This window comes from Pteronotus mesoamericanus, unplaced genomic scaffold (assembly GCF_021234165.1).
Source record: "Pteronotus mesoamericanus isolate MK-2021 breed Mesoamerican mustached bat unplaced genomic scaffold, CSHL_Meso_final contig_1201, whole genome shotgun sequence".
Taxonomy (NCBI): domain Eukaryota; kingdom Metazoa; phylum Chordata; class Mammalia; order Chiroptera; family Mormoopidae; genus Pteronotus; species Pteronotus mesoamericanus.
This window is the reverse complement of record NW_026555042.1, coordinates 196,290-207,585: the sequence shown is the minus strand read 5'-3', so window position 1 is coordinate 207,585 and position 11,296 is coordinate 196,290. Positions and strand designations below refer to the sequence as shown.

The following is an 11,296-nucleotide window of genomic DNA, read 5'->3' as shown; positions in this document are numbered from 1 at the left end:
TAACCTGCGGGCCGGCCGGCGGCCGGGCTGGGGGCGGGGGGGGCGGGTCTTCCTGAATGCGCGCGCACAAGGACGCACACGCCGGCCGCCCGCCTGCAGGGGCCGGGGGCAGCGGGCAGCGAGGGGTCCGCAGCGAGGCGCGGCAGGCCTGCAGGAGCCTCCCCCGCGCTGGGGGAGGCCATGGCCGTCGGGAGACGCGTGCACAGGCCATGGCGCTGACCCCTGCGCGTCGGCCCCTCTAAGTGTGGCCGACAAGGCGGGCGGTCAGGGACCGCAGAGCAGCCCCGACCCAGAGGCCCCGGGCGTGACCCCGGGGTGCTGCAGCGCGACCCTGGTTCGAGGAGGTGGCTCTTCTGCCGGGACTTCCCACAGTGGGCGGAGCCCGGACGGGCACGAAGGGCGTGGCACAGGGCTCTTGGAACAGGAACAATTGCACACAGATGCGAGAATGCGCCCAAGGCGCTGCGAGCTCGGCTGTCACCGCCTCTGGACAGGGGGCTTCAGAGCAACCTTTGGGCCAACAGCTCCCTTGGAGGAAGAAAAAAGAAACAAATACTGCTGAATGTTACTTCCTGTTACACTTCCAAACACTCAGAGTCTCAATCCCTCCGACGATAGGGCGGCCCGTGCACACGGCGGTAACAGCGGCAGCCCCAGCCCAGCTAACGTCGCGTGAAGGGCCGACTTCCGCCCTTGGTCGAGCAGGTGAAGACAAACTAACAGCCGGCCACCCCCCGAAAGCCGTCGGGCAGAGCACAGAGCGGGGCTTACAATCACCTGCAGCCACGCTCCTGTCCCCAGGCAGCGCCATCCCGGCCGCTGCCCGTGGGCACGGCCCTGGGGGAGGGGCTCGCTCACCTCAGTGGCTCCAGCGTTGGCCCCTTGAGCCCTGGGCTTGACCGGTGGCTTGGGGGGCACGCAGGTCGGCCTGACCACCTGGGAGGAAGCAGACACAGCGCCGGTGGGCGCCCCGCGTCCCGGCTCCGGCAGAGCTCCGTCCGGCCGAGGGCTTGCCCTGCCACAGGCTGCGGGCTGCTCTGTGGAGCTCTCCACGGAAAAGCCCCCCATCCTCCCTCCCCCGTGGCCGCCTGCAGAATGAAACCCACGCGGCCCCGCCACGCTACCCTCTCCCCGAGGCCCCGCACCACCTCAGCTTTACCGACAAAAAGCTTTTAAACTGCCAGGACATGGGTCCTGGAAATTCAAAACCAAGGGTTAACGAGACTCAGGACGGAGGTGGAAGGTTGACCCGGCCTGGCCTGGTCCCGCTCAGCCCTGCCCTGGCGCACGCTGTGGTGCCCCAGGCGCCTGGGTGGGGCCCGGGGTGCCCGGAAGGGCCCTGCTGGGGGCCGGTCCCTCGCCGCCTCTGCCTGGCTGCCTCCACCTCCTTTGGGCCAGAAAGTTCTCTGCCCGCCTGGCCCCCAACTGGCCTGTCAAAACCCCCTTTTAGACCATTTCTTGCAACTTTCAGTAAGTCAAAAGTCAGTGCTAAAAGAAGTTGAGGAGGAAAGCAGCAGAGGATGCCCTTCGAGCGAGGACCACAGCGAAGGTCGCAGCAGGGGGCCGATGTGGACCCGGTGGAAAAGGAGGGGGCGCACCTCGGAGCACCTCCGAGGCCGCAGGGAGAAACCCGCGGGCATCGCATCAGCGGTGACCGAGACCGGCGGGCAGGCGTCAGGAGCCCGCGGGGGGCCCGGGGGCAGAGCCTGCCCCGAGGGGCGACGGGGGGCGGGAGCGGGGCCCTGTTCTCCCCGCCTGCGGGAGTGGCCTGGGTTCAGGGCTGCAGTGGGCAGTGAGCAGGCCCAGGAGGAGGAGCCCACCAGGACCGACCCCGTGTTCCGCAGAAGGGACTCCGGGTGGCCCCGAAGGTGGCCGGGCCGGCAGGGGAGCACCCCACCCAGCCTGCGGGGTCTGGGTTGCAGGGGAAGCCCGGGGTCTGGCCTGAGGGAAGGGCACGGGCACAGCCAAGGGGTCTCCTGCGTGGCCAGGTCCTCTCACCTGCGTGGGCTTCAGCTCTGGGAGAGGCTTGGTGGGAGGAGCAGGTCGGAGCTGGAGGGAGGGGCACAGTCAGGAGCCGAGGCCCAGGGCGTGCGTCCTCCCCGGGCCTGCGATCGGCCGTCCGGGAGCGCGGTGGCTGCACCCCGAGGTCCCCAGCCCACCCAGTCTGGCGCCTGGGCCTTCCACCTCCCGGGACCCGACTTTTGCCCCGGAGGCTGCCTGGACCAGGCCGCAGCGCAGCTCACCTGTGCTGGGGGTCGCTGGGTGTACACGGGGACTGGGAAGGGCGGGTGGGACGTGGGGGCCGGAGGCTGCAGGGAGCGGGGTCGTGAGCCTGGACCACACCGGGCAGTGTCTCCAGGGGCGCCCCCCACACCCCCAGCTCGGGACCCCATGTCCCTGCCCCTCCCAGAGGGAGGACAAAGCTCGCCCCCCCAGCAGGGCCCCAGCCGGGCCACGCCCCCCACGCCCCCTTCCCTCGGCCGTGGGGACAGTCTGGGGTGTGGCCTGGACCTCAGAACTGTCCTCGGTCCCTGCCGAGGCCTCGAGCCTCAGACGCAGGTTCAGCCCCCAGCCCCGTCCCCGTGCACGGGGGCCCTCAGGCTCCCTCCTGCCCCGAACGGCCCCATGGCCGGGGGAGCGGCCGGTGCTTACGGGAGGCGGTGGCCGCTTCGAGGTCACCGCGGAAGCCGTGGGCCTGGGGGGCTGGCCGGGGCCGGTGTGCGTGGCGGCGACCGGCCCGGGGGGGCCCACGGTGGGAGCCGCAGCCCCGCCCTCCGCGGGCCGGCTGCCCTCCTCGGGGAACAGGGGGTTGGACCGCCCCAGGCTGGTCTTGGGCGCCACGTGCCTGCTGGGAAAGCCAGATGAGTCAGGCCTCTGGGCCTCAGGGTCCACCCAGGACTTTGGGGGCCCCCGAGTATGGGGTCCCCTGGCTTGGCCGGGGCACCCCAAAGCTGCAGTGCCTGCCAGCCCGCACACGGCATGCCCGTCACGCCATCCGAAAAGAGCAGCCTCGAGCGCACTGGGCAGTGCTGGCACGGGGTCGGGGCTCTCCCAGGGGCGCCGGCCGGGGGCGGGGGCGGTCACCCCGAGAGAGCTGAGGCCCACCGGGGCTCCCGCGGCGCCGCCTGGTCCGCGAAGCCCCGCGCCACCCGGCGAGAAGCCCGCTGCGGGCCCTCTTCCTCCTCCGGCGGCGCTGGGGCCGTTGCCCAACAGGGCGAGGAGGGGACGTGCCTCTTGCAGACACGGACGTTGTGCAACGCGTCCGCTCACCTCCGTCGCACGCGGCCCCCGGCCTTGCGGCGCACGGCCACAGCGGCCAGGGCGAGGCCCAGGGCCACCAGGAGCAGCACAGGCAGCAGCACGGCCAGCAGGAGGCTCCGGGACGCTGCGGGCACACGAGGCCGGGCGTCAGGCGGGCGCACCCCTCGCAGCGCCGTGCCCACCTGCGGGCCCTTCTGCGGGGACGGGGGGTCGGAGGTCCTGGGGCAGCAGGTCCAAATCTTTACGGGAACGATTCCCAGCGGCCTGGGCGCCCAGGGCCCCCTTCCCACCCCCGAGCCGGTGGCCCCCACGGTCCCGTCGTGGGACCCACCTGGCCGGGGGAGGGAGGGAGGCCCGGGGCGCCGGCCCTACCTGTGCGCACTTCTGCCAGCAGCTCCGAACAGTGCGGTGGGGCCCAGCCCGGGAGGCAGTGGCACTTCCCCTTGTGGTTGCACACCTGGGGGCAGCGGGCGTCAGGGGGCGCCCTGGGGACCCCGCCCGGGCCTGCGCGGGGCTCGGCCAGGGCCCCTGCCGACGGGCGGGCTCCTGCGTCCAGGGCCCCAGGGCTGCCACACAGGCCGGCGGCAGCCCCTCGCCCGGACCGGACGGCAGAGGGCTCTCTAAGCAGAGCAAGCGGGTGAGGGCGCGCGCTCTCAGGCGAGCGGAGCCCCAGCCCCTGGTTTCAAGCTCCCGGCGCCTCCCTCCGCCCTCCACGTCACAGACGCGTCACCAAGAACGGAGCCCTCCCTCCCCTCTCAGGACAGAGCAGCCCCCGCCCCCGTGTCCACAGGCACCACGGTGGCCGGGGCCTCGGGGCGCCCCTGGGGCCCACAGACGCCCGCCCGCTCCAGGCCCCCGCCCTCTGTACCCCGGGGCCCGGCCTGAGCAAGGCCCGCAAGCGCCCTTCACCCAAGGCCCGCATACCCCGTGGCCGCTGCACTGGGCGGAGCAGTTCTCAGATCGGTACACGTGGAGGCCCTGGCACTGCCCTCTCCAGCAAACCTGGGGGGCAGGGGCCTCATCAGGCACGGCCCCAACCCCGTCCCCCGCTGCCCCCAGCGCCGAAGCCGACGCGACACCTGCAGTGAGTGTTGGGGGCACCCGTGGCCGCCACAGCCAGGGCGGCCGTGTCGGCAGGTCCCACCCGTCCCGTCCCCAGGGGCGACCGGCCAGCGGGAAGGTCTTCGCGCCACGTTGGCCGAGAACGGGCCTTCCCGGCACCTCCGCACGCGCCGCCCGAGCTTCCGCGGAGGACAGCAGTCCGTCCGCCCGGCCCCCGCCACCCACGCCCTGCCTCAGACCCTGGGAGCCCACGGGCGGGACGCGCGGCCCCGGGCGCACGTCCGGGCTCGGGCCTGGTCACTCACCCTCCCGTCGCCGCACTGGGTGCCCTCGAGCACACGCTCGTACCCGGAGCCGCCGTCCAGGAAAAGGGCCTGACAAGCTCCTGAGATGGTGCAGTAGCTCCGCCCCGAAGGCACCTGCCCACCCTCACAGAACAGGACGTCGCACGGGGCCCTGTGGACAGAGGGCCTCGCTGTGGGGCCCGCTCGGCTGGGCCGCCCACCCCGCGCACGCCGGCGCGGGGGGCACCACGGGCGCTGCCGGGACACGGGGCCCGGGCCCTGGACGGGCCGTGGGGCCTACTGAGGGGGCATCCACACCCCCGCGCCAGTGGCCCACCCTCCCCGCCGTGAGGGCCTGGGGTCCGGGAGGCAGGGTGGGCCCCTGCTCCTCGGTGCAGAGGACTCCCGGGGGCGGCCCAGCGACGGGGGCGGCCCAGGAGCCAGGCGGCCCAGGGCTGGCCGGACGCTCACCTCTGGGCCCTGTGGAGGGCGGTGCCGCCGTTGCAGTCGGGCAGGAGGCTGTAGGCGTAGCACCTCTCCGCCGCGGTCCTGCTGCCTGCAGGCCAGCAGCAGGTCAGTCCTCGGCCCGGGGCTGGAGGCCGTCCTCGGGCCCACGGGCCGCTGGCCGCCCGCCTTACCTGGCCCCCACAGGTCCCGGCACCGCTGGGCCCGCGTGGGGCAGGCCCCATTGTAGCAGTAGCCGCCCCCGCAGGGCGTGCCGTTCTCCTGGAAGGCGTCCTCCGGGCAGGCCGGCTGGCGGCCGTCGCAGCGCTCCTCCAGGTCACAGGCGTCCTTCGGGGGGCGGCACAGCTGGCCCGCAGGCCGCACCTGGCCCACAGAGCGAAGTTCAGCGCGGGAACGGCCGGCTCCAAGCAGACGCGCGCCTGCGGCCGGTCTCCGCCGCCCCGGGGCCCTGCCGGCCGGCCAACGGGGGCGCGGCTGGGCTAGGGCGGGCGGGGTCCGGGCTCACCTTGCACTCGTGGCAGCAGGCGCCGTGGGCGCACTCGGCCCCCTCGGCCAGCCGGCAGGTGGTGGCGTTGCAGCAGCGGTTCTGACAGTCCTGGGGGCCGGGGCGCTGCTGAGGGTCTGGGTGGCCCGGGTCCCCCCGAGACCCGCCCTCGCTTGGGCTGGGGCTTTCCCAGGGGTTCCCCCCGGGTCGCTGTGGGTGTCAGAGGGCAAGGGTGTGTACCCGCCGTGGCCGTGGACACGCAGGGCGCCCGGTGGGCCCGCAGCGGACGTCCCGACCGGCGGCGCAGAGGGGGCGGCGCTGGGCCTACCTGGGGCTGGCCGCAGTCACATTGCTCCCCACGCTCCACAAACCCGTTCCCGCACTTGGGGCCGCCCACCAGGCGGTCGAGGTCCGGCGCGTTGGCCAGGCAGGTTGTTGGGAGCTTTTCCACGAACATCTGCAGGTCGGCCCGGCTGCAGTGGCTGAACATTTGGGGATACGGGGACCTGAGGGGAGAGGGGTCTTCAGGGGGCAGGCCGGCCGCACCCCAGGACGCCCGCGCCGCACGCGCCCGCCGTCCGGCGGAACCGGGCCTGCCCGCACCTGATGCTGGCCGCCATGACGCACTGGCGAGACGGGGCCGCGGGGCAGTAGCAGCCCTGGACGTTGTCGTCGTGGTTCATGCCCAGGTTGTGGCCCATCTCGTGGGCCATGGTGCACGCCACGCCGACGGAGTCCCCGCTGTGGTCCTGCAGGGCGAGGCGGTCCTGACGGGCGCCGCCCACTCGGCCCGAGCAAGGCCGGCGCCCCTTCCCGCCGACACTCCGCGAAGCACAGAGCGCCTTCCCGGAGAGGCGGCCGACCGGCTGCTGAGGGGCGCAGCCTGGGGACCGGCGGGCGGACCGGAGTCCCGAGGTCCCCGCCCCCCGCCCTCGCATGCGTCCCACCTCCAGCTCGGGCTGGTCCGGCCCGGGCCAGCCCTCCGCACCTGGTTCACAGCCCCTGAGTGCCGGGAGCACATGGTGGACACCTTGGCCAGCCCCACGGTCTGGCCGCTGAAGTCGACCCCACTGGGAACGAGAGCAGTGTCTGTGGTGGTTGCCCCCAAGATGGCCACGCCCCCGTGCCCCCCCCCACCCCTCCCACCCCGTCCCCAGCCCTTCCTGCTGCCACCGCCCCGCGCCACTCACGTGAGGAGCTGTGCGTTGTCGTGGGCGTGCCGGCCGACCAGGTGCTTCGTCCGCCAGGCCAGGAAGTTCTCCAGCGTGAGACTGGGGTTGGAGCTGACCACAATCTTGTCCCCGCCGTCCCAGATGTCCAGGCCCACGAGGACCACACGGAACCCGAGCTCCTGGTACAGCTGCAGGAAGATGGGGCCACGGGTCAGGCTCCCGAGCAGCGAGGCCAGGCGCCCGCCTGGAGAGGCAGGGCCCGGGCGGGGGAGGCGTGTCCGCTGACAGCGGGCCTGGCTGAGCGGCCGCCGCGCCGCTGGTGGCTCCGCGGCCCGTGCCCCCCGCCCCCGCCCCTCAACAACCGAGCTTCTCTCAGGCTGGGGGACTCCTGCTCCCGCAGGGACCTGTGTTGCTGGGAGTCCTGGAAGCCCCTGCTGGGGGCTCCCCCAGGGCGAAACGGCCCCCACCTTGTCCACGTGGTTCACCACTTCCAGCACCCGACTGCGCACAGCGTCTCTGCTCTTCAGCCGCTGGAACTGGAGGAGAGCAGCCGCTCAGCCAGACGCCCACGGGTGGCGCCCCACCCGCCCGCCCACCCGCCAGCCCTCAAGGAGCACCTCTGCGTAGTCTGCAACCACATACAGCTCCACGTAGCGGGGCTCTTGGGACCGCGGCCAGTTCTGTGCGATGGCAAGAAGCAGCCGGTCAGCGGCCCCAGCCACGGCCCTCCCGATCTTAGCCCGGTCTCCACACCGGCCACCTCTGGGGACCCCTCTCGCTCAGGGTCGGCGGCCTGTTCGCCAGTGCCAGCCGCCTGCGCGGCTGCTGGACAGAGCCAGGCCCACAGACCACAGGGCCGGCGGGCAGCACCTGCCCTCCGCTGTGGGCACCGGGAGCCGGGGGGCGCGCGGCCGCCAGGACAGGGGAGCGCGGGGCGGGGCCCTCACCCGGGGCCGGAAGGCTGCCGAGGTCCGCAGGCCCAGGAGGCTGTCCAGGCTGGCGTTGCTGACCCCGCAGGTCCCGGCCTCCGGCCGCAGGTGCTGGGCCTCATAGAGCGCGTGCGGCCCCTCCTCCCCGCCTCCATGCAGAGGCTCGATCAGCCGGACGGCGGAGCCCACCTGGAAGAAGCCCCTGTGGGCAGCGGGGCAGGGGGTCAGAGTCAACGCCCTGCCCCGTGCAAGCTGCCCAGGGAGGGGCGGGAGGCCTGGGAGGACAGGAGGCCCCTACTCTGCTCGGGGACGTGCTGGGGACAGTGTCCAGGGCCCTTGGGAGCCTCGTGCGTCAGGAGCCTGTGACTTGTAAGAGGAGCCTGGACACCCAGGCGCGGGTCTGGCCCTGCCCCCGGCACAGGTCGCTTCTCTGGCGGGCGGGGCCGTGCCGAGTGCCCCTCTCACCTGAGGCCGTCACAGGTGCTGAGGCTGGCGGCAGAGAGTGGGTGCCCCTCCACGTGGCCCTGGTAGAAGCAGTGGTCCTGCGGAGGGTGCGCGTGAGGGCCCTGTGGGCCTTGCTCCCGGGGCCCCACCTCCACCGTGGGAGGGCCACCCGGGCGTACCTGCCCCTGCAGCGGCTCGGTCACCTGGGAGCCGTTGGCAGCCGAGTAGGTCTCTGTGTACCGCGAGGCCAGCAGGTCCCTAGGAAAGAGCCGCCGTGGGGCCTGGGCCCGCCTGCCACCCCCCAGAGGAGGCCCCAGGAGCCGGGCGCCCGGGACACGGTGCTGGGGGCGGCCCCAGGCCCTGCTCACCTGTTCTTCCGCAGGTGCAGGGTGAAGTTCTGTCCTCGGGCCCCGATCACGTAGCTCACACTCTCCGGGTACAGGCTCTGAGCCAGTAGAGCAAAAGGGGTCCGGAGTCAAGGGCCCACCCCAGGCCTCCACCTGAAAGCCATTCAGGGGACCCTGGGGGGTGCCCGGCATCAGGCTGGCGAGGGCAGCAGGGGTCCCAGGCAGGCCTCAGGCCTCAGCTTCCCCACCTGTCCACACGAGGACGAGGACCAGGGCGCCTCTTCCCCAGGACGTGAGGGGACAGGGTGGTAGCCCACCAGGCAGCACAGGACGGGGGTGGGGAGCCCCCCCCCCAGGCGTCCTGCCCCCAAGAGGGCCGGCCCTCCCCTGCCCCTCACCAGGGACAGTGCGCACCTCGCCCTCCCAGTGGGGTGAGGGTCGGGGGTCAGGGGCTCGGGGCTCTTCCTGGACAAGGAGGCCGGGACGGGGCTCCCCCACACATGGCAGGCACAGCCTCCCTCTCTCTCTCTCTCTCTCTCACACACACACACACACACACCCTGCTCCAGGAGTGACCCCGCAGCTCCGGGAAATCCCAGCCCAACCCCAAAAGCCCCGGAAAGGTGCGTCTCTACCCCTGGCAGCCAGGGACCCGCCCGCCCTCCAGCCCAAGGAGGAACTCGGCTTCTCACGCCAAGTGAAACTGGGGAGTGGCCCGGGCCGGGGCGGGGCCTGGGCCCGCGGGGCTCAGGCAGCCACAGGGCGAGGCAGAGGCAGGAGAGCCAGGGCCTGGGGGGAGGCCGGGCCAAGCAGAGCGCGCCCCGTGGGCAGGGGCCCCTCAGGCGTCGGCCCCCAATTGGCCCAGAAGCCCACCTGGCGCTCGGGCCCGAGGGTGACCCCTTGCGCCCGGCCGGGCCACCCAGGAGCTACAACCCTTTAACAGCAGGGCTCTGCGGGGTCAGGGAGGGACTCCCCCACGCGGCTCCCAGGCCCCTTTCCCGCCAAGACTCACCGAGCCGGACGGCAGAGCTCGGCGGACCCGGGGTCCTGGCAGGCGCTGGGGCCGCACCTCCTCGTACTGCGCCACGTGGGGCAGGGGTCCGCGGCGGGCGGCCGCTGTGGGAGACGGTGGGCATGCAGAGCACCTGCCTCCTGAGCCAGGAGCGACCGCCCCAGGCGGGGCAGCGTGGGGCCTGGCATCGAAAGGACCACGGGCCGCCGCCCCAGGCCCCTGGACCCTCCCAGACGCCCCCACCCCGGTCGGACGGGAGCACACACACAGACCCGGGCGGGAGGCCGGCTGCCCTGCCCTTTCCGTCTCGGTGGCCTGGGGGCCCGGCCCACCCCTCTGGTGCCTGGAAGCTCCCACGTGCCCGATGCAGACGGCCGGGCAGGCCGAGTTTGGGCCCCGAAGGCCAGCTGCCCAGAGACCCTGCCCTCGGCCTTCTAATGTGTCTCTGGAATCAGGGCCTTGTGAACCTCCAGAGGAGGCGGCCCTGGGAGCCCCCGGGCCCTGACTCGGCTGCCTCCAGCCCCAGGCTGGGGCGCCTCAGAACCCCAGCCCAGGAGGCTCTGGGAGCCAGACCCGTCTGGTCAGCCAGCCCCCTGCTGAGCTCCAAGGCCCTGCTCCCCAGCAGCACCCCTGCCGTACTGGGGGTCCCAGCAGGAGTGGGCACTCACCCCAAGACTCGAGGATGACCTGCGCTCCCTCAGCCCCGGCCCCAGCCCCCGCTCCCCCTCAGTTCCCCCCTGAAGGTCAGTCTGTCCACCTCCAGGAGCCCCTGGCTGAGTGACCCCCCGGGACCAGCCCGGAGCACAGCTCGGGCGAGCGAGGTGCCCGCCCTCCCGGGGCAGCCGCCCGCGGTCCTGGCCGGAGCCCGCCCTGCACCCGCCCGGCACTCACCTTGCAGCCACAGTGCTCCGAGCAGCCAGAGCCCGAGGCGGCGCATGGCCCGCGCCGGGGCCGCAACCCGGGGCCCCGGGAGCATGGGTGGGCGTCTGGAACTTGGAGGCTGGGGTTCTGGGGGTTTGGGGTCCCGGGAGGGGGATCTGGGGACGGGAAGGGGGTGGGGCGCGGGTAGGGATCCTGGGTCTGAGGCCCTGGGACACAGATGGAGAAGATCTGGTGGTCGGGGCACGACGGTGGGGAGCCGGGCGTCGGGTCCGAGGGCGCGGACGGGAACCCAGGGACCAGGCGGCGCGCACGGGGCCGGGACCCAGGGTCTGTGCGGGCACCCGGCGGGGCTTCGCGCGCGGCAGGGCGGCCTCTGGCCGGGGCCCTGGGGCCCTGGGTTTTAAGGCTCCTTCCAGGCTGGCCCCGCCCCGGCCCCGCCCTCCCGCACGCCCGGCTGCCGGGGGCGGGGTCTCGGGCACCTGCGGGAGGCGCCCTGCCCTTCCATCCCGCCTGTCCGACCCTGTGGCTCCCGCGGCTGCCCGGTCCCCTGGGGGCCCCGGCCCAGTGCCCGCGGCCCCGCACACAGGCCTTTGCAGGCGTGGACCGGGTTAAGGCAGAGGGAGGGGGGCGAACCCGAGCTGTTCAGGCGAGGCTGGGCCTCGGCAGGGGAAGTGACTTGTGAAAGGCTCTCTGGAGGGAGGGGTGTCAGAAGGGCGAGCACCCTGACTTCCCAGGCCCTGGTCCTGGCCCACTGGCCCCGGAGGCTGCCCCGCTGGGGCACCTGGGGCTCTGGCCTCTTCACCTTCGCAGGGGCCCGAGCGTGGCCCCTCACAGTGGGCTTTTCCGGGGCTGGTCCAGGTGGGTCCGCCCCGGGAACCCAGCCTGCAGCTGAGCCCGGTGGGTGTGCCCCGCACTCTGGACACGCTCCCTGGGATGCTGAGCGACAGGCTGTGG

The 11,296-nt window shown here is 73.3% G+C and overlaps 1 protein-coding gene across 1 annotated transcript; it reads right to left on the bottom strand.

The window, feature by feature from the left end:
• Nucleotides 1-477: 477 nt before the first annotated feature.
• Nucleotides 478-10,436, bottom strand: ADAM8 (ADAM metallopeptidase domain 8). Its single transcript, XM_054584907.1, has 24 exons — nucleotides 10,352-10,436; nucleotides 9,461-9,564; nucleotides 8,470-8,546; nucleotides 8,281-8,359; nucleotides 8,123-8,199; nucleotides 7,676-7,859; nucleotides 7,346-7,408; nucleotides 7,196-7,264; nucleotides 6,747-6,916; nucleotides 6,545-6,626; nucleotides 6,160-6,305; nucleotides 5,885-6,062; nucleotides 5,578-5,667; nucleotides 5,246-5,435; nucleotides 5,079-5,163; nucleotides 4,629-4,779; nucleotides 4,186-4,263; nucleotides 3,634-3,718; nucleotides 3,271-3,385; nucleotides 2,653-2,845; nucleotides 2,244-2,309; nucleotides 1,999-2,049; nucleotides 859-936; nucleotides 478-528 (listed from the first exon to the last, which is right to left on the bottom strand). Exons 1-24 carry the CDS (start codon nucleotides 10,434-10,436, stop codon nucleotides 478-480), a joined length of 2,547 nt encoding a protein of 848 aa, XP_054440882.1.
• Nucleotides 10,437-11,296: the final 860 nt, after the last annotated feature.